At 39.1% G+C, this 20574-nt stretch overlaps 1 protein-coding gene across 1 annotated transcript in view; it reads left to right on the top strand.

Annotated features, from left to right (window-relative positions):
• Positions 1 to 17253, top strand: part of DDX6 (DEAD-box helicase 6) — a 36072-nt gene extending 18819 nt beyond the window's left edge. Inside the window, exons 7-14 of the mRNA XM_007456303.1 lie at positions 1092 to 1186; positions 2631 to 2753; positions 3237 to 3365; positions 4792 to 4908; positions 8095 to 8158; positions 11145 to 11246; positions 11723 to 11905; positions 12940 to 17253. Coding sequence (XP_007456365.1) covers positions 1092 to 1186; positions 2631 to 2753; positions 3237 to 3365; positions 4792 to 4908; positions 8095 to 8158; positions 11145 to 11246; positions 11723 to 11898 — 806 coding nt within the window. The 3' untranslated portion in view covers positions 11899 to 11905; positions 12940 to 17253. The remainder of the gene's footprint in view (positions 1 to 1091; positions 1187 to 2630; positions 2754 to 3236; positions 3366 to 4791; positions 4909 to 8094; positions 8159 to 11144; positions 11247 to 11722; positions 11906 to 12939) is intronic.
• Positions 17254 to 20574: the final 3321 nt, after the last annotated feature.

Consider the following 20574-nt stretch of genomic DNA (forward strand, 5'->3'; position numbering starts at 1 on the left):
TTTTTTGCGGTACACGGGCCTCTCACTGTTGTGGCCTCTCCCATTGCGGAGCACAGGCTCCGGACGCGCGGGCTCAGCGGCCATGGCTCACGGGCCTAACCGCTCCGTGGCATGTGGGATCTTCCCGGACCAGGGCACAAACCCGTTCCCCTGCATCGGCAGGCAGACTCTCAACCACTGCGCCACCAGGGAAGCCCCTGTATTCATTTTTTAATGAGGAGTTCTCCATGGTACATTATTTAGTGAAAAAAGAAAACAGCAAGAACGAAATCCACTTATATAAAATTAAACATAGAATTTTAGTCAAAATTTTATATGTGATTATCATTTGATTAGTTTAATTACTATATTCTTTGTGCTGTCCTGTTATTTTTTTTTTTAATTATTTTTGAAGATGTTGGGGGTATGAGTTTATTAATTAATTTATTTATTTTTGCTGTGTTGGGGCTTAGTTTCTGTGCGAGGGCTTTCTCTAGTTGTGGCAAGCGGGGGCCATTCTTCATCGCGGTGCGCAGGCCTCTCACTATCGCGGCCTCTCTTGTTGCGGAGCACAGGCTCCAGACGCGCAGGCTCAGTAGTTGTGGCTCACGGGCCTAGTTGCTCTGCGGCATGTGGGATCTTCCCAGACCGGGGCTCGAACCCGTGTCCCCTGCATTAGCAGGCGGATTCTTAACCACTGTGCCACCAGGGAAGCCTCTGTCCTGTTATTTAAAATGATTATTTTATTTGATCCTTATTACAGTCTTCGGAAGACCATTGATCTAGATTAAAGGCAAGCTACTGTATCAGAAGCTTGGCATACCTTTTGTTTTTCCTTGGGGGTTGCCCCAAGACAAGGAAGTATGCCCCTTATTTGGAGCAGGTGATTTGGGAAGTTGTAGCCCCACCCCCACGTAGCAGTGAAACTAACAGGTATTCTCTAGCCAACCAAAGATGAAATGGAAATCCATATTCTAAAACACATTTTTGCCTCTTTGTATTACTCCTACCTCTACAGCAGTATTTCTGATAAAATATATGATATAAACCTTTACTATATCGTTTTTGCCCCAACTAAAATTAACAAAAATATGTTTTCTAATCTTGTGTAGTGCATGTCGTGATAGCTACCCCTGGGAGAATCCTGGATCTTATCAAGAAAGGAGTAGCAAAAGTTGATCATGTCCAGATGATAGTATTGGATGAGGTAATGTCTCTTCGTTTGGAAATATACTATTCTGTACTACTCTGGCTTTGTTCATAACTGCCAGTGAATGAAGCATAACCTCTTTGTGTTTATGAGCTTTTGTTTTGTTTTTTTTAATTTTTGGCTGCGTTGGGTCTTCGTTGCTACGCGCAGGCTTTCTCTAGTTGTGGCGAGTGGGGGCTACTCTGTTGCGGTGGGTGGGCTTCTCATTGCGGTGGCTTCTCTTGTTGCAGAACACAGGCTCTAGGCACGCGGGCTTCAGTCATTGTAGCACACAGGCTCAGTAGTTGTGGCTTGCAGGCTCAGTAGTTGTGGCACATGGGCTTAGTTGCTCTGCAGCACGTGGGATCTTCCTGGACCAGGGTTCGAACCCATGTCCCCTGCATTGGCAGGCGAATTCTTAATCACTCTGCCACCAGGGAAGTCCCTATGACCTTTTAATAAATGCATGACTCTTGTCTGTTCAAAGTAATTTGCTTATAAAACATGTTTTACCCTTTAAAAACAATAGATGATAGGAATTTATAGCACTAAATCAGCCTTGTGTCTTTTTCTTAGTAAAGCCAGGTTTTTATTTTTCAGTGAGAGAAGTTGTTGAATAATCTCAAAGCCAAGTTCATTCTAAGTCTCTTTCCATTCTGTGATTCATCTTAAGAAACATGTAATGTTTCTAACCCCTCATTTAACGTACAACTTTGTATTGTTTGGTTTTTCGTCCCTGTTATAATGTGTTACTTCCAGGTTATAAGTGCCTTTTAAGAACTTATTCAGCTCTGCATCTTTAGGACCTAGCAGTGTTTTATACGTATATGAAATCAGTGTTGATGTTTTTAAAGTTATTTTCCTGTTTGTGTTTAGATTACTAGAGCAGTTTCGTCATGATCTAATTCAGAACAGGTTTTTATCTTTGAGTAATGAGAGCACATTTATTAGTTACTGCATGCTAGCACTAAGTGCTTTACATGTTTTTTCATTTAATTTTTGCAAGAATCCTATAAGATAGGTATCCTGTAAAGTAGTTACTACAGTAAGAAGACATCTTAATTTTTAAATTGTGGAAACTGAAATAGTGAGTGGTTAAGAAACCTCCCAACATAGCTGATAAGGAGACAAGTTTTAAACCCAGGTAGTTTGACTCTGTAGCCTGTAGTTTTAACCACTATACCATAATGTCTCTGTAATGGAAGTCACATTAAAATTTTGTTATGGGAACAGGGATTATATCTGTCTAGGACTTTTTTTCCTTGGAAGATGAGTATTACAGACTTTTCCCCTTCTGAATCACTGGTAATGTGTCTTGGTGCCTTTGGGCTATGCAGTGTTGTAGAGGACTTACTGTTTACAACCAGGAGCGTTCCATGAACTTGCTGGACGATGCCTTATTAACCAAAGACCTTAGACATTATTTCATTGTGTTTAAGATCGTCTTCTCTTTGCACTGCAGGCAGATAAGTTGCTGTCACAGGATTTTGTGCAGATAATGGAGGATATTATTCTCACGCTACCTAAAAACAGACAGATTTTATTATATTCTGCTACTTTCCCTCTTAGTGTACAGAAGTTCATGGTGAGTATAAACCTGTACTTGGAAGCAGTACTATCCTGTTGTCCATGAGTATATCTTTATCCATAATTACATCTTACTACTAGTCTATATTACACTGATTTCAAATTTGGGGCTTTTTCTTCAGCTGATCAATTAAGGTTTGTTTTGCATAAATTAACTGATTTTTTTAAGATACAAAAGTAATTTGATTCTTATTTGTTCACTTAGCTTTTGGTGTCAGACTGACATAGCCATTGGTTCTAGATAAATTGATTACAGCGTAATTCTATATTTAAAGTACAAAATAGTAACTTAGCTGTATATCTGAATGTTATATCTCCCATTTTATGGTAATTTACATCTTCCATGACAGCTAATAACGTTTTAAAGAGGGCTCCATTCCTTAAAGTAAGAGTTTATCAGGCAGAAATGTATGAGGATATATTCTGAGTTTAAGAAATAGACTCTGCTTTCATTTAAATATGAGACTCTTCTTTTTTTCAGAATTCCCATTTGCAGAAACCCTATGAGATTAACCTGATGGAGGAACTAACTTTGAAGGGAGTAACCCAGTACTACGCATATGTAACTGAGCGCCAAAAAGTACACTGCCTCAACACACTTTTCTCCAGGGTAAGTCTGTTAGGCTTCAGCGGCTGAATGTTGTCCGTTACTTACTACTTAACCTCAGTAAAACAAACAGTTGTATCAGTTTTCTCACCATTTTCTTTTTCTTTCTTTTTTTTTTTTTTAAATACTTATTTATTCGGCTGCGCCGGGTCTTAGTTGTGGCGTGCAGGATCTTTTAAGTTGCAGCATGTGGGCTCTTAGTTGCAGCATGCGAGATCTAGTTCCCTGACCAGGGATCGAACCCAGGCACCCTGCACTGGGAGCACAGAGTCTTAACCACTAGACCACGAGGGAAGTCCCTCTCAGCATTTTCAGTGTAAAAAAAAATTCCTTAGTTTTTCCTAAAGGTAGTTTGAGTTGTTGTTCTGAAGCTGATATTGTATGATTGTCAAGTCACAGGCACTTCTAATTTGATTCTAAAATAATTTGACCTTAATTACAGATAATCCTCATTATTCTCAGTAATTATAATTGTTCCGTTGTAGGCAGATTCTGTTTTTGCAAATTTGCCAAAATTTCCTTGTCACCCCGAAGTCAGTACTCAGGTGCTCTTGACGTCATTTGCAGACATACGTGAAAAATTTGAGACCTCATGCGGTTTCCCCCTGCTTTCTTGTTTCAGCTCATACTATAAATGAGCACCCTTTTCACAGTCTATTTAGTGCCACATTTCCCACATTTCTGTGCTTTTCTGTTGATTTCCCTCTTTTAAATGGCCCCTAGGCATAGTGCTGAAGTATTGTCCAGCGCTCCTAAGTACAAGAAGACTGATGTGCCTTGCAGAGATAATGTATTAGATAAACTTCATAAAGGCATGAGTTACAGAGCTGTGGGCCATGAGTAAATAAGGTGTCTTTAAACAGTAACACTGTTTAAACCAAATTCCTTGGTGGTCCAGTGGTTAGGACACCGTGCCTCCACTGCAGAGGGCATGGGTTCAATCCCTGGTCAGGGAACTAGGATCCTGCAAGCTGTGTGGCAGGGCCAAAAAAAAAAAAAAAAACCAGTAACACACATAAAACAAGGTTATCTGTTGACCCGTTGATGAAGAAGTTAAGTGTTCCTCACAGGAATCTAACCCTGTATTTCCCCTGGAAGCAGTGGTCCTATATTCAGTAATTCAGTGTTTCCAGTAACTCTATAGAACATAACTACCTCAAGTAATGAGAATTGGCTGTGTTTTACTCCTGTTGGCAATTATGCGGCCCTTATGAAAAATACTCTGCTACAAAAAAACTTGCTCTACAACAAAAATTAACTTCAACTACTATGTAAATGAATAGTACTTAAAATTTTTACAGTTTTGCATCTCTCTTGTATCATGAGATTCTAAGTCTTATATGCTATTTTCAAGATTTGGCAAAGTTAATGAAGGGTTTTGTTTTCCTTCCTTACGTCATCTTTTGTTTTGTTTTCCCCCTGTGCTCAGCTTCAGATAAACCAGTCGATCATTTTCTGTAACTCCTCTCAGAGAGTTGAATTGCTAGCCAAGAAGATTTCTCAACTGGGTTATTCTTGCTTCTATATCCATGCTAAAATGAGGCAGGTGAGTATAAAACTTGAACTTGTATAGATTTTTTTAAAAACTTTTTTCTTAGTATTTCTTGGATTTTGTTTTGTTTTAATGCTCTTCCAAATGCCGTGAGTTTAAGAATAAATTATTCCTTAGCAGGCAAAGGACCATTCATTTTAACCTCTCTGAGGTTAGGTTTTCTAACTACAAACAGGGGTAATAGTACATATTCTTACCTCACAAGGTTGTCAGGAAGATTGAGATTATGTATATGAATGAATAGTTTGTAAGTTGCCAAGCATAATAGAAATGTGAGATTTTATTCCCTTCTCCGTATTCTTAGATTTGGGCTAGTATTTAATACAGTAATCACTAGCCACAGGTGGCAATTTAAAAGAGTTAAAATTTACATAAATAAGTTAAAATTAAACAATATTTAAAATTTAGATTCAGTGCATTCCCTATCAAACTACCAATGGCATTTTTCACAGAACTAGAACAAAAAATTTCACAATTTGTAGGGAACCACAAAAGACCCCGAATAGCCAAAACAATCTTGAGAACAAGAAATGGAGGAATCAGGCTCCCTGACTTTAGACTATACTACAAAGCTACAGTAATCAAGACAGTATGGGACTGGCACAAAAACAGAAATACAGATCAATGGAGCAGTATAGAAAGCCCCACAGATAAACCCACTCACATATGCTCACCTTATCTTTGATAAAGGAGGCAAGAATATACAGTGGAGAAAAGACAGCCTCCTCAATGAGTGATGCTGGGAAAACTGGACAGCTACATGTAAAAGAATGAAATTAGAACACTTCCTAACACCGTACACAAAAATAAACTCAAAATGGATTAAAGACCTAAATGTAAGGCCAGACACTATAAAATTCTTAGAGGAAAACATAGGCAGAACACTGTGACATAAATCACAGCAAGATCCTTTTTGACCCACCTCCTAGAGAAATGGAAATAAAAATAAATAAATGGGATCTAATGAAACTTAAAAGCTTCTGCACAGAAAAGGGAACCATAAAGATGAAAAGACAACCCTCAGAATGGGAGAAAATATTTGCAAATGAAGCAACTGGCAAAGGATTAATCTCCAAAATATACAAGCAGCTCATGCAGCTCAATATCAAAAAAAAAACGAAAACCCAATCCAAAAATGGGCAGAAGACCTAAATAGACATTTCTCCAAAGAAGTAATACAGATGGCCAACAACACATGAAAGGATGCTCAACATCACTTACCATTAGAGAAGTGCAAACCAAAACCACAATGAGGTATCACCTCACACCGGTCAGAATGGCCATCATCAAAAAATCTACAAACAATAAATGCTGGAGAGGGTGTGGAGAAAAGGAACCCTCTTGCACTGTTGGTGGGAATTTAAATGGATACAGCCACTATGGAGAACAGTGTAGAGGTTCCTTAAGAAACTAAAAATAGAAGTACCGTATGACCCAGCAATCCCACTACTGGGCATATACCGTGAGGAAACCATAATTCAAAAAGAATCGTGCACCACAGTGTTCATTGCAGCACTATTTACAGTATCCAGGAGATGGAAGCACCCTAAGTGTCCATCAACAGGTGAATGGATAAAGAAGATGTGGCACATACATACAATGGAATATTACTCAGCCATAAAAAGAAACGAAATTATTTGTAGTGACGTGGATGGACTGAGAGTCTGTCATACAGAGTGAAGTAAGTCAGAAAGAGAAAAATACCATATGCTAACACATGTATGGAATCTAAAAGAAAAGAAAAAAAAGATTCTGGAGAACCTAGGGGCAGGAGAGGAATAAAGACCTAGACGTAGAGAATGGACTCTAGGACATGGGGAGGGTGAAGGGTAAGCTGAGATGAAATGAGGGAGTAGCACTGACATATACACTACCATATGTAAAATAGATAGCTAGTGGGAAGCAGCCACCTAGCACAGGGAGATCAGCTTGTGCTTTGTGACAACCTAGAGGGGTGGGATAGGGAGAGTGGGAGGGAGATGCAAGAGGGAGGGGATATGTAAAGCAATTATACTCCAATAAAGATGTTAAAAAAATAAAATTTAGTTCTTCAGTCACACCACGTTTGAAGTGCCATATTACATGTGACTAGCAGTCACAGTTTTGGAAAGTACAGATACAGAACATTTCCATCATTGCATAAGGTTCTGATTTTTCTGTGTACCTCCTCAGGTACATCTGTTTTTACTATTTGCCTTTAGAAAAGGATGCAATCTGTATTTCAGAACTTAATTCAACAGAAAATAGATTCAAAACTATCACAAGAACAACATTTTGTGTTTGTGCTGACGTTGTGAAATTTCATAAGAAAGCAGTTTTTGTAGGCTAACGGGTTAAGAACTTAATCAACTCACATATGGTTTTCAAAGAAGCTTAGTGTCATGGATCAGATACCTTCATGTAGGCCCTTAATATTAAAATTATCACAGGAAATGAATGTATTAAATTGAAGAGAGTATTTCAGAATGGAAGAACATTGTTGAAAAGAAAGACCAGTTTACCAGATGCTAGATTTATTGCTTTTGCTAGAGTCAGTGTATGTTTTCATTTTTGTTTTTTAATTGGAAAGTAGTTATTTTTAGCTTTTGTATATAATAACTGAAAAGGTAAATAGTAGATGTTTTGGTCAAGCCAAACTTTTGGCATCTTTTGTTTGAAATATTTTAGAAGTATGGTGAAAATTATCACTAAAAATCCACTCCAGCAAAAAAGAAAAATACCTTTTTTTTTTTTTTGCGGTACGTGGGCCTCTCACTGTTGTGGCCTCTCTGGTTGCGGAGCACAGGCTCCGGACGCACAGGCTCAGCGGCCATGGCTTATGGGCCCAGCTGCTCCGCAGCATGTGGGATCCTCCCGGACCGGGGCACAAACCCGTGTCCCCTGCATCGGCAGGTGGACTCTCAACCACTGCGCCACCAGGGAAGCCCGAAAAATACCTTTAAGAATTGAGATAATAAGCAACATATACATATGTATTCATATTAATTCCCGTGGGAAACTAATCTATGGTTAATTATTTTCACCTTTTGTTTTTAATTTATGTGTATTGAATTTGGCTCCTTTCTCATTCATGTAAAAAATAATTTGGGTATAAAGAACTTTGGGTAGGAGAAAAAAATCATGGCAGTTTGGGGGCTTGTGTGAGTTTTAATCAAATCAAATGCATTACTTTGTTCCTAGGAACATCGGAATCGTGTATTTCATGATTTCCGAAATGGCTTATGCCGCAATCTTGTTTGCACTGGTAAGTATTTTGTTTCGTTTACACATAGTTTTGTGTTGTTATTGTTTTGGTTTTTTTTTTGCGGTACACGGGCCTCTCACTGTTGTTGCCTCTCCCATTGCGGAGCACAGGCTCCGGATGCACAGGCTCAGTGGCCATGGCTCATGGGCCCAGCCGCCCCGCGGCATGTGGGATCTTCCCGAACCGGGGCACGAACCCGTGTCCCCTGCATCGGCAGGCGGACTCTCAACCACTGCGCCACCAGGGAAGCCCCCTACGCATAGTTTTTCTTCTTAATTTTGCTCTTTCTCTATCGTATCACGCAGTGAGGCCTGTGACATAGTTCAGCTTGCTCTACTATCATTTCTAGAATTTCTGAAGTTGAGAATGAGCTGTAGTTAACTTTTGAAATTAGGTTCCATACCTGAAACTGCAGAAGACTTGTTCTGGCACTCATACCTCATCTCTGCCTTTTAAACCAGTTTTGGGGTTTGTGTATTTTCTGAATAGTTTTAGCATACAGGAATGAATTATATATAGCATACACAAAATGAATTATATTAAGAAATTATGTTTTAGAAGTGTTTATCATGGCCTTTTTGGCGTTTTTTGCCAGAATCAGAACAGTTTATGTTTTGGTATATTTCACCGTGAAGAAAAACAAACTGGCGCGGGGCAGGTGGATAGTCAGAGCAGACAAAATAAATGGATTCAGTAGCCTCCCATCTCTACACTGGAAGTATAGTCTTAGTATTGATACTAGATTAATAATCTAAACTAGGCTTCTGGATAGAGGGAAGAACCTGGATTTTTTTTTTTTTTTTTAATTTTTGAGGTATACACACAGATAAAGAACTGCATGGGTTCTGAAGGCCGACTGTTAAGTTATATGCAGATTTTCAACTGTGAGACCCTAACCACTGAGTTGTTTAAGGGTCAACTGTATAGACAGACAGAAGGTGCCATTTGCCATTAACCATTTCCTTATTTGAGAATGAAAAATACTTCTTTGTTTTCTAGAAAGAGTTCTTAGTACTTATAGAACTCACACATTGATATGAATTACTGCTGTGGTTACATCGTTTTATTTTTAAGCATTACTGGCAAGGCTGCCTTCAGATGAGTTTGTTGTTGTTGTTGTTGTTTATTTATTTTTGGCTGTGTTGGGTCTTCGTTTCTGTGCGAGAGCTTTCTCTAGTTGCGGCGAGCAGGGGCCACTCTTCATCGCGGTGCACGGGCCTCTCACTGTTGCGGCCTCTCTTGTTGCGGAGCACAGGCTCCAGATGCTCAGGCTCAGTAGTTGTGGCTCACAGGCCTAGTTGCTCCGCGGCATGTGGGATCTTCCCAGACCAGGGCTCGAACCCGTGTCCCCTGCATTGGCAGGCAGATCCTCAACCACTGCGCCATCAGGGAAGCCCCAGATAAGTTTTTGAAGTGCCGATGCTTGCTTCTTTCTGATTTTTCAGAACAGTGGGCAATATGTCGTTAAATAAGTACTGAATAACATTTATGTATAAAATGTATAAATAAATATTTGCAAAGTACCATTTCTCTTTTCAAGGAGTAGTTGTTTAATCAGAGATAAAAAGATAACATTAAGAACCTAAGGCAGGGTCTGCAGACTTCTTCTGTGAAGTGTCATATAGTAAATACCTTAGACTTTGCACACCATATGTTCTCTGTTACAAGTTATAAACTTGTGGCAGTATATAAACAAATGGGCATGGCCACATGGCAGTAAAACTTTATTTACAAAAACAGGCATTGGGCTGGATCTAGAAGGGAGTAAAAGTAATTTGCAAGTGTGAGGTATGTACAGTAAATGATCCTAAATTTTCGTAAGAGAGGGAAGGTGACTAGCTGAGGTGATCTGAGAGATGAAATAGTAGTTTAAGCTATAGGTGAGTGTCAGACTTGGAGAAGAAGGAATTTTAAGTTAGGGGACTGGTATAAAAAGTAATCCATAGACAGCTAAGAAGATACGTTTAAAGAAGTATAGTGGGCAAGTTTGGTGGAGAGGAAGGTTTGAGATGTGTTAGAGAAGTATGTTCGGACCAGAGTATAGAGTGGAGGACCTTGAATATCAGTTTTAAGTTTTATCTGGAGGCAATTTAAAATAACGAGTTACAAATTCAAACCAGTATTTTAGAAATATTTGACCATGGATTATTTTGAAGTGTGGAGCTGATAGATGCAGGGAAACCTAGTTGTTAGCCTATAATAGTTTTCTACCTGTATTTTTCTTTTTTTCCCTTTTTTTTTTTGGTGGCACACGGGCCTCTCACTGTTGTGGCCTCTCCCGTTGTGGAGCACAGGCTCAGCGGCCATGGCTCACGGGCCCAGCCGCTCCGCGGCATGTGGGATCTTCCTGTACCGGGGCACGAATCCATGTCCCCTGCATCGGAAGGCAGACTCTCAACCACTGCGCCACCAGGGAAGCCCCCTACCTGTATTTTTCAAAGCCTAAATTAGCATGATAATTGTGGGACTATAGAAAAGAATTAGAAGGGATAGCCTTGCATATTAGCTTACCTCAGACCTGTTATAAATCATTTAGCAGAAGGGGATGAATGAATTCTAAACAAAGCATAAATAATTACTGCTAGAGGATTATGTCTTTTTAGAAGTATTCTACGTTACACAACAAAATTTTTAAAAATAATTTTCTCTGTTAACCTTGGATTAAATACTCAAAAATAGACTGAAGAAAATTATACTCCTGAGACTCATTTATGAGTGTATAGCTTATCAGTCATCCTTGATTTTGCACAGTCACCTTAGACCATTTTTTTAAAACTTTGTTACAGGACTGGGAAAAGGTAACTTGTTGAGCAGAAAGCTGCTTATGGTAATGTGCATGACAGATAATGCCAGTAATTTGCAAATGCTTTTGAATTACTGATGAAGTGAATGAAGCTTAGGTTACATTAGAAATATATGTTAAAGAGTATTATGGCACCAAATGGAAGGATATAATGGAGTTTTGTGTTTTTGGTTTTTTTTTAAGATTTGTTTACCCGAGGTATTGATATACAAGCTGTGAATGTGGTAATAAACTTTGACTTCCCAAAGCTGGCAGAGACCTATCTCCATCGTATTGGAAGATCAGGTGAGGAAAAGGAAGGAGATGTTCTCTGTGGAAGTTGTTTGAGAAGTTTAATCACTAAATTTTGTTCCTTTGTAGAGTGTGGTAGCAGTTAGAACAGTGAATTAAAACTAATTTAGTTGTTTGATATATCAATTTCCAACTCTTCCAGAACACTTATTTTAAAAAGTTAAAATAACTTTATGCTTAATTTAAGATTCACAAATGAGAACCTCATTTCTCTAACTGTACTGTTTAGTATGTATATTCTGGCAGTTTTTGACAGAAATGAGCACCCGTTTTTTCATTTGAAAAGGGTAAAATAGCAGTACTACTTTAGGCTGTGGAACCTGAAGTTGTAACGTGTGTATGGGTTCCTATACTCAGAATGGCACTGAACAAAAACATAAATCCTGTATGGATTTGCCACTTATAGACTAGTGCTTGCACATTGATTCCCATATTTAACTGTTTCATTAATTAAAATTGGTTTTTGTTAGGTCGCTTTGGTCATCTTGGCTTAGCCATCAACTTGATCACATACGATGATCGCTTCAACCTGAAAAGTATTGAGGAGCAGCTGGGAACAGAAATCAAACCTATCCCAAGTAACATTGACAAGAGCCTGTATGTGGCAGAATACCACAGCGAGCCCGTAGAAGATGAGAAGCCTTAACAAGCACGTGTGTACCCGACAGAATAGCAAAGTGAGCATAATGTTTAAAGAAAGGAATTCAAGGTCCTCTTTCCTGGGCGAAATTTGATGTTCCACGATAGATAATTAGCAATAAAGGGTGAAATGCCTCTTGGCATAAATGACAATAAACAGGAAGTATCTCTTGAAGTTGTCGTTGTGATCTTATTGGCGAATCCATAAATGCGGTTCACTTGAATATAGTCTTCCTAAGTAATGTAGTACGTGAGCAGTACTTAAGACAAATTCAGACTTCTAAAATAATGGAAACAAAAAAGAATCGTAGCGATTTTGAATATGAAAATATTTTTGCTCTTTACACTCGGTCATCTCTGTTAGTGTTCACTCTTAATTTCTAATGGGAACCTTAATAAATTATGTTAAATTACCTGTAAAATTTTATTGCTAAAGGTGTAATCAGGTTATGATGATAACTGTCTTATTTTAAATGCCCACTCTGATTTCCTGCAGATGGTTTTCTCATCTTTTGGTGACTGTTGGGCTCTGGTAGAAATGCTTAAAACAAGGCTTAACATAGGGAAAAACCCCTAAAACAGCCTACATTCCTCTAAGGAAAATCAGATTTAATTTGAGAGCTGATAGTTTCCAAATCAGCAGTGAACATTCTACCTGTTACTATTTTTAGATTTTTCAAATTACTCTCTTCACTTTAACCTTTTTATCCTAATTTAAATGTCAAACACAAAACCCTTGGACAAATATAAAACTAGCCCATGTTTGCTAATACATTGGCAGGCTGTTGAGTTCATGTACGGTTTAAAAAAAAATTTTTTTTTTTTTTAATTGTCATAGAGACTGCTGCCTGTTACCAGAACTTTCAGGATTTCATTCTGTCTCTGGGATACATAGCAGAAATTCCTTAATCCTGAGTGAATTCTGTAGTAGGCAGACAGGCTCAGTAGAAGCTGTTATAGAGAGCAGTGGGATGCGGATTGTGAACAGCTATGTATCCTAATTCATATTGCTTTCATGGCATTAATTTTAGGCTTCTTTTTTCTTTAGGTTTTGACAAACTACAGAAGGCTCGTTTGGATCTGTGACACATCGATTTTGGGGGGATGCTCTTCTCTTTGTGGGTTTTTCATCTTCTTCTATTTTGGAACTATGAAGACTTAAAAGAGCTCAGACATTTTTTCTTTTTTTTAATTGGTGAAGAGAAAAAAGCTGAAAAGGAATTTACCTTTTTTGTTCCACTTGTTTGCACTGTGTGCTGACTGAACATTAGTTGCACTAACTGCTGGTTTTTTAAAAATGTTTTCTGGGGAAGGGGGACAAGAAGGAGGACAAAGAAGAGAAGGGGAGAAACCCTAAAAAGAGAAGAATCTTGATGAACACAAGCTTGTCTGCGATTTCAGAATTCTCCAACAGCTGACTCTTGAGTGCATTTCAACTTCTCCCTGGTTACTCATCCGTTTTTTAAGCCTGAAGAGCTTATTACTTATTTGTGCAAAGTGCCTTATGCTATGAGACCATTCAGAATATCATCTTTTAGACACAGCCCAAGGAATCAACAGTAGTATTGTTTTTTTTTCTTTTTTCTTTCTTTTTAAAATTTTTGTCTTTCCGTTTTGGTTTCAAGTTGAAGTCTCTCTCTTCCCTTTCTACCCGATACTCAAGCCCAGGGCTGGAAGATGAAACATATTAGTAATGTTAAACACCATTTTCTTTTTCTTTATGTGGAGGAGTTGATATGCAACTGCAGTTCATCCGCACTGTAAATACATGTATTTAAAAAAAAAAAACAATCCCAAGTAAAAATTTCTTCTGGGCTGAGTAGATGCAACATCATCGCTCCCAAAGGAAAGAGCAGTCTATCATTGCAGGAGCCATATGACAAGCCTTTTGTGCTCTATAGCAGAACACTAAAGACTGGTTTACATACACCTCCATTAGCAGTTATGGCACTTGATGTGTAGACATGTCAGAGCCTTTGACCCTCTTTCCTCTGTGGCAAAGCGTGTCCCATAGAAAATTGGGTGTGTATACTTGTATAAACTTTGTAAATAGGTTTTTTTCTGGGTTCATATATATATATACATATATATATATATATATTTTTTTTTTTTAAGGGGATTAGATTGATTATGGGAGCCAGCTAAAGAGAGAGGGGCTCAGTTTTCCGCAACACTAAATTCTAAAAAAGTACTTTGGCTTCTTACTGTAGAGAGCAGACCTCTACAGGGACACCCTCTGTTGGAAAAGGGACCCAGAAGTCTGGGATCACTGCTGCCACACACTGTCTCATATAGTACCTTTGGAGGAGGCCTGGCAGAGAGAGCAAGGAAGCTTCAGAAACCTCTAATTCAAGATGTTATTTTTGAGACACTCTCTCTGATAATGTTTCTTCCCCCCTTTTTAAAAGTTTGAGAAACTTTTCAAGCTCAGCAAAAGGGGACAAAGAATAATTTGCCTTGCAGTGTGGCAGTTGGATTGAGTGGCAGTTTCTTTGAGCAGTATATGTATAAAGCACGGATTTGCATTTCAGAATATTAGCCAGTACCAGCTGTGGTAACATTAGCAGTTCTGGGGCTTACTTTCTATGGATCTTCTCCTGTACTGTGTAAGTGTATTGCCCTCTGCCCACCTTGATACATAAACTTGCAGGAATGGGCAACCCCTGAGAGCTGTTAACTTCGATGCTACAGAAAGTTGCTTGCCATCCTCTTGCTTTGTGACAAGAATTATCTGTCATTTTGCATTGTAAATTGCTGGCAAATGCGTTACAGTCAATAGTGTTGCTTTAAATTGTGCCCCTCCCAACATGCTTGATGTTTGGCCTGATCTCCAGGCAAAAGGAGTGAGATGAAGCAAAACCAGTGAACTTTTTTTTTAATGTTTTTAATTCCCTTTTAACCCAGTGTACTAGGTCAATTAGGAGGCATCTAGGATTTTTTTTAAAAAAAAGGAAAAAATAAAATTAAAAAAATTTGATTTCCATATGCCATTGTTTTCCAAAACCCTAAAATATTGCAAGATGTGTCCTGCATAAACTTTCATGCTTAACTCATCTGGAAAAAGAAATCAGTTATTCAGAGTTGCTTTTTGACTCTGCCTAGTTCTAAGCAAAATTGTGACACCCTGAATTCCTTGAGGATCAAAATCCTGCAGATGCCTCCTGATCAGACATACCCCTAACTCCTTAAAAACTGTAGCAAGAGCTGCACAGTACAAACCCCAAAAAGAATAACTCATTTATCTGGTAGCCAAGCCACATGTGTCTATCCAGCCAATGTTGGTTACTAAATACAAGGCCTACTTAAGGAAGTAACCTTTTTCCGGGGAGGGGTGGGGGGAGGGAATTTAAAAGGCATCAACTTTTAACCAAAAATCTTGCCCTTGTACTGATGCAGCTCTCTCTTTCTCCCCCACCTCTGGCGAGATAAGAGGAATCATTCATTATAGAAGAAAAACAAGGAATGCTCATAAATGAAGTTTTGTGTCTCGCTAGAGTGTGTGGGTGACTAAGCAGCGCAGTCTTTTCTGCCATCCTCAGACTGTGCTCTGCCTGGTGCCACATGCCTGTGGGTCCCTCTAAAAGCACAGACTTTAAATTGAAAGTATTACTGAAGTACAGCCTCTGATGAGGAGTGGCACTTAAAACTATCTGGGACACCACTATTGGACACAGTCTTGTAGAGGCAGCTGTCCAGTTTTGGTGCTTGTCTCTTGAATAGGAATTGTTAAATGGAAAGATGCTCAAAGGACTAGGTCAAAGCCTAGTCTTTTTTTTTTTTTTTTTTAATCGCCCTTACAATAAGGAGCATTGTTACTATTGGAAGTTGTTTTTGTGTTCCTTGCAGTATTGGGTGTTTATTTTAAGTAATGATAATGTTTTTCCACTGGTTCATTTGGATGAAAACTATTTGCCCAATTTTTAATATTTAAATTACATTCAGCACCTGGTTTAACCAGTGGTTATATAGTTGTGTAATGGGTTGTGGACTGTTACACAGCTTGCTGCCTCTGTCCTTCTCTTTTCCTTACATTCCGATGGAGAAACTTTCTTGCCTTTTCCCTTAGAAATGGAATGGAATAAATTTATTCTAAAATGATCTTCCATGGGAATAAGGGAGAGAGAAACCTAAATATAATCTCTAAATTATTTTCCAGTTGGTCCCAGCATCATAATATGGGTTGGCCCCAAAGACTGGGGGGAGGGGGGAGGCAATTGGTTATCAATATTTGTTTTCAGAATGAGATGGGAGCATCTTTCCTTTGCCATGTGCTTTGTGTTAGAGACCATCATGCTTGGGTTAGAACCAGACAACCCAGCACAAAGCCTTGAGTGTAAATTGTTGGAATCAAAACATCTCATTCTGATCACTTTTTTTTTTTTAATAGGGGTGGGAGGGAGGTTACTTTGCCCCAAAAGGGAGGGTATCTGCACTAAGGATTTAGAAACACTTTGGAAGCTCATAACCTCATCAGTAACTGCCTTTAGTCACACTCCTGACCTTATAGATGAGTAACAAAAAGATGAAATAAGTTCTTGGGAATTAAGCCATGTTATTTTAATTTGCTCCTTTTTCAACGTTCTGTCTCTTAAGCTGTTATTGTGGAATCATTTTCTGGCAAAATAACCTTTGTCAAGCAAAATTATTGGCCTTGTGGGAGCTGACATCAGTCAACTTTGGTGAATTTAAGTGGACTTTGCTGAGCTTATAGTTGTACTTTATATCCTTAAAGGTCGTTTTTTAAAACTTCCAAAGAAAACCCATTCTCCTTTCTGATCTAAAAACTCATCTTTGGGGTAAAGAGTTCAGTGTCCAAAGGTTGTAACAGTTCATGAGGTAAGAGGGCACTAGCCTGGCACCTGGATTCTGCCCCTCCAGTAGCTGACAGATTCCCACAGAAGTGTGTTTAAATTCTCCAGTAGACAATACTGGGCGGGGGGGAGGGGAGGGAGGGGTAGGGTTGGGTTGCTAAGGTACAGGCTGCTGTACTTTACCCAGTGGTTGTGAGGGAGGGTCCCTGGAGAAAACCAAGTTGCTAGTCCCTTTTTTGAAACAAAATTAAAACTTCAAAAAAATTTTTTGTTTAGTACAAAATGGGATAGAATTTAATGTCCCTAGCCACAAGGGACCAGTTCCACTGAGAAGTGAACAGTGGGGACTCAATTTTGAAAACATTTGGGGAAAGGGAAAATTGGCTTTCTGTTAATTGGCAAATGTTCCAGTGGGGCTGTTTTTGTTGGAATGTGTTATGTTGTATGTACACATATATGGACCAGAGTGTCTGCTGAGTTTATAAAGTTAAAAGCTGGTTGATAAAATCTTGATTTTTGTTACTTTATCACAATAAAAGCCCACTGGAACTGCTGATGTGTGTGTGGTGTGTCTTTAGCATCAGGCTGTGCGGTTTAGGAATACTTGCCTTTGAAATCATTTTTACGTAAATAATAACTCACATTCTGGTAAAGCAGTAAGATTCTCAGCACTACTACTCTGAATAAATTATGTGAGCACCTTTGTCCAGCCTTATTCATTGTCCCACCGTTTGCGTTTCGCTCTGTTTTCATAGCCTAAACACAGAACAGATAATCAGTTGGAAAGGAGAAAGATGTTGGTCCACAGTATGTCCGGGGGACTGCCACTAGTCAGTCACCTCCTAGAATTGTTCAGATATTTTAGAAAGTTGAACAAAAATTACTTAGGAATTAACAATATGAATGGAATTTGTATTCTGAGACCGAGGAATACTAATGAAAAAAACCAAAAGACCTAAATAATTGGAGAAATCCAGACACAAAGCTGGACACAGCATCCTCGCCCCCCACCCCAAAAGAAATACTTCAGTATAACAAAATAATGTTCCAGACATGTATGCTGAAAACTGCAAAATGTGCTGATGAGAGAAATCAGGCCTGAAGACATAGTCTTCCAATCCATGAACGTGACACCTCTATTTTTGTCAGTTCCCCAGTTTCATCTGTAGGTTCAGAGTATTTCCTTCCAGTCCCAGCAAGCTTTTTGACAAGACAGCCACAAGATAATTCTGAAATTCATATGGAAAGGCAAGCCGCCATAACAGTTTTGGAAAAGAACAAAACTGGAGGACTCATTACCTGATTTCAAAATGTAGGAAGCTACAGCAGTCAAGAAATTTGTAAATTCAGTTCTTTCACTACAATGAAGAAATGTAGGGAGACACGCCATCAACCTTGTCATCTAAGGAGCAAAGAATGGATGTGTACAGTCTGGCCGAAGATCAATTTTTCTTGTAGATGCTGTGTGGGCAGTTTGTTCGTAGTTCATTAGGTGCATTTCCATTATCCTGTTAATCTAATCGCGGAACAGCGTACGGCTCTCTCTCTGCCTCTGGATTTGTCCCACCCTCCCTCAGTTTACTGTCTCCAGAGATTGACCTGTATGAACCACATCAATATTTCCTCTGCTCTCCGGCTCCCATTTGGGTTTGCTCACCAGGGATTCCCCCTCAGGAATTAGAAGAAGTGAGGTAGGAGTTTGTATTCCTTTAATTCCCTTCCCGTAAGATGCCTCTAGCTGCTTTGTTTCTCAACTGGAGATCTCTGTAGCTGAGTCTGTCACTCTCTCCCTCCATTTTCTGGTAACCATCCTCTCCCCTTGATAGATTTTCCCTCCACCCATGCTTTTGTAAATAGGCCAGATGTAAATAAACTCTCCTCAAATTTTCCTATGCCATCTGTTTCTTGTTGGGACCCAGACAGAGTAATTGGTACCAGAAGTGGCCCCAGGAAACAGACTCTTAAAATGAGATTCTGGGATTGGGTTAGTTACACTTGATGAGCTCAGTGATAACCTCCTTATGGGGGTTGGTGGATGGGATGGAACATGAATAATTCATGGTATACAGTGGTATCACAATTCAAATTTTCACTGGTAGTACCGTGGAATTAAGTGCAGGTAAAGGACGAGGCATAGGGAAATCAAGGGGCTGTGACAATCAGCAATAAAACAACCTACGGACTGGGAGAAAATATTTGCAAATGATATGACCGACAAGGGATTAATTTCCAGAATATACAAACAGCTCATACAACAGAAAAACAACCCAATCAAAAAGTGGGCAGATTGGGGCTTCCCTGGTGGCGCAGTGGTTGAGAGTCCGCCTGCTGATGCAGGGGACACGGGTTCGTGTCCCGGTCCAGGAGGATCCCACATGCCGCGGAGCGGCTGGGCCCGTGAGCCATGGCCGCTGAGCCTGCGCGTCCGGAGCCTGTGCTCCGCAACGGGAGAGGCCACAGCAGTGAGAGGCCCACGTACCGCAAAAAAAAAAAAGTGGGTAGATGATCTAAATACTTCTCCAAAGAAGACATACAGATGGCCAAAAGGCACATGAAAAAATGCTCAATATAACTAATTATTAGAGAAATGCAAATCAAAATTACAATGAGGTATCACCTCACTCCGGTCAGAATGGCCACCATCAAAAACTCTACAAATAATAAATGCTGGAGAGGGTGTGGAGAAAGAGGAACCCTCCTACACTGTTGGTGCGAGTGTAAATTGGTGCAGCCACTATGGAGAACAGTATGGAGTTTCCTTAAAAAACAAAAATAGAGTTACCATATGATCCTGCAACCCCACTCCTGGGCATATATCTGGAGAAAACTATAATTAGAAAAGATACATGCACCCCTATGTTCATAGCAGCACTATTTATGATAGCCAAGACACAGAAGCAACCTAAATGTCCATCAACAGATGAATGGATAAAGAAGATGTGATACATATATACAATGGAATATTACTCAGCCATAAAAAAGAATGAAATAATGCCATTTGCAGCAACATGGAAGGACCTAGAGATTATCATACTAAGTGAAGCAAGCCAGACAAAGACAAATATCATATGATATGCTTATATGTGGAATCTAAAAAGAAGAGATAAAAATGAACTTATTTACAAAACAGAAATAGACCCACAGACATAGAAAACAAATTTATGGTTACCAAAGGGGAAAAGTGGGGAGGGATAAATTAGGAGGACGGGATTAACATATACTCACTACGGTATATAAAGTAGATAACAAACAAGGACCTACTGTATAGCACTGGGAACTATACTCAATATTCTGTAATAACCTATAAGGGAAAAGAGTCTGGAAGAGTATATCTATCTATATATCTATATCTATAGATATAGATATCACTGAATCACTGTGCTGTATACCTGAAACACAACATCGTAAATCAACTTTACTTCAATAAAAAAAAAATAACTTCCTTGTACCTTTCGTCCACCAACCACACACACACATAAAAGTGGTAGGCCTTTTAAAACTTATTCTTTGGCACAGGGTTAAAAAAAAAAAAAAGAAAAGGCCTCAATTGCATACATAAGATTAAAAATATGAACATGCAATTAACATACAAACAGAACAAGAAGGCCTCCCCAGGAGTTTTGAAGAGGGTCCCTTATCTGTAGATAGCTTTGTCCTTAGCTAATTTGTTACTGTGTCCCTAGGACTGAAATAGATGGCAGCGTTCTAAAGTTTTACTTGATTTGTATACACAGAAAATCTCTGGATCTGATGAACACAATTCTGACTTGAGCCAGTCTGTTGATCTCTGAAGTTTCCAGGTGCGAGACAGTTAGCTGACACAGAGCCTCTTGAATAAAAACGAAGCCTTCCTCAAAAGGACTTGTGACCAT

The sequence above is a fragment of the Lipotes vexillifer genome, unplaced genomic scaffold, assembly GCF_000442215.2.
Source record: "Lipotes vexillifer unplaced genomic scaffold, Lipotes_vexillifer_v1.1 scaffold753, whole genome shotgun sequence".
NCBI lineage: Eukaryota > Metazoa > Chordata > Mammalia > Artiodactyla > Lipotidae > Lipotes > Lipotes vexillifer.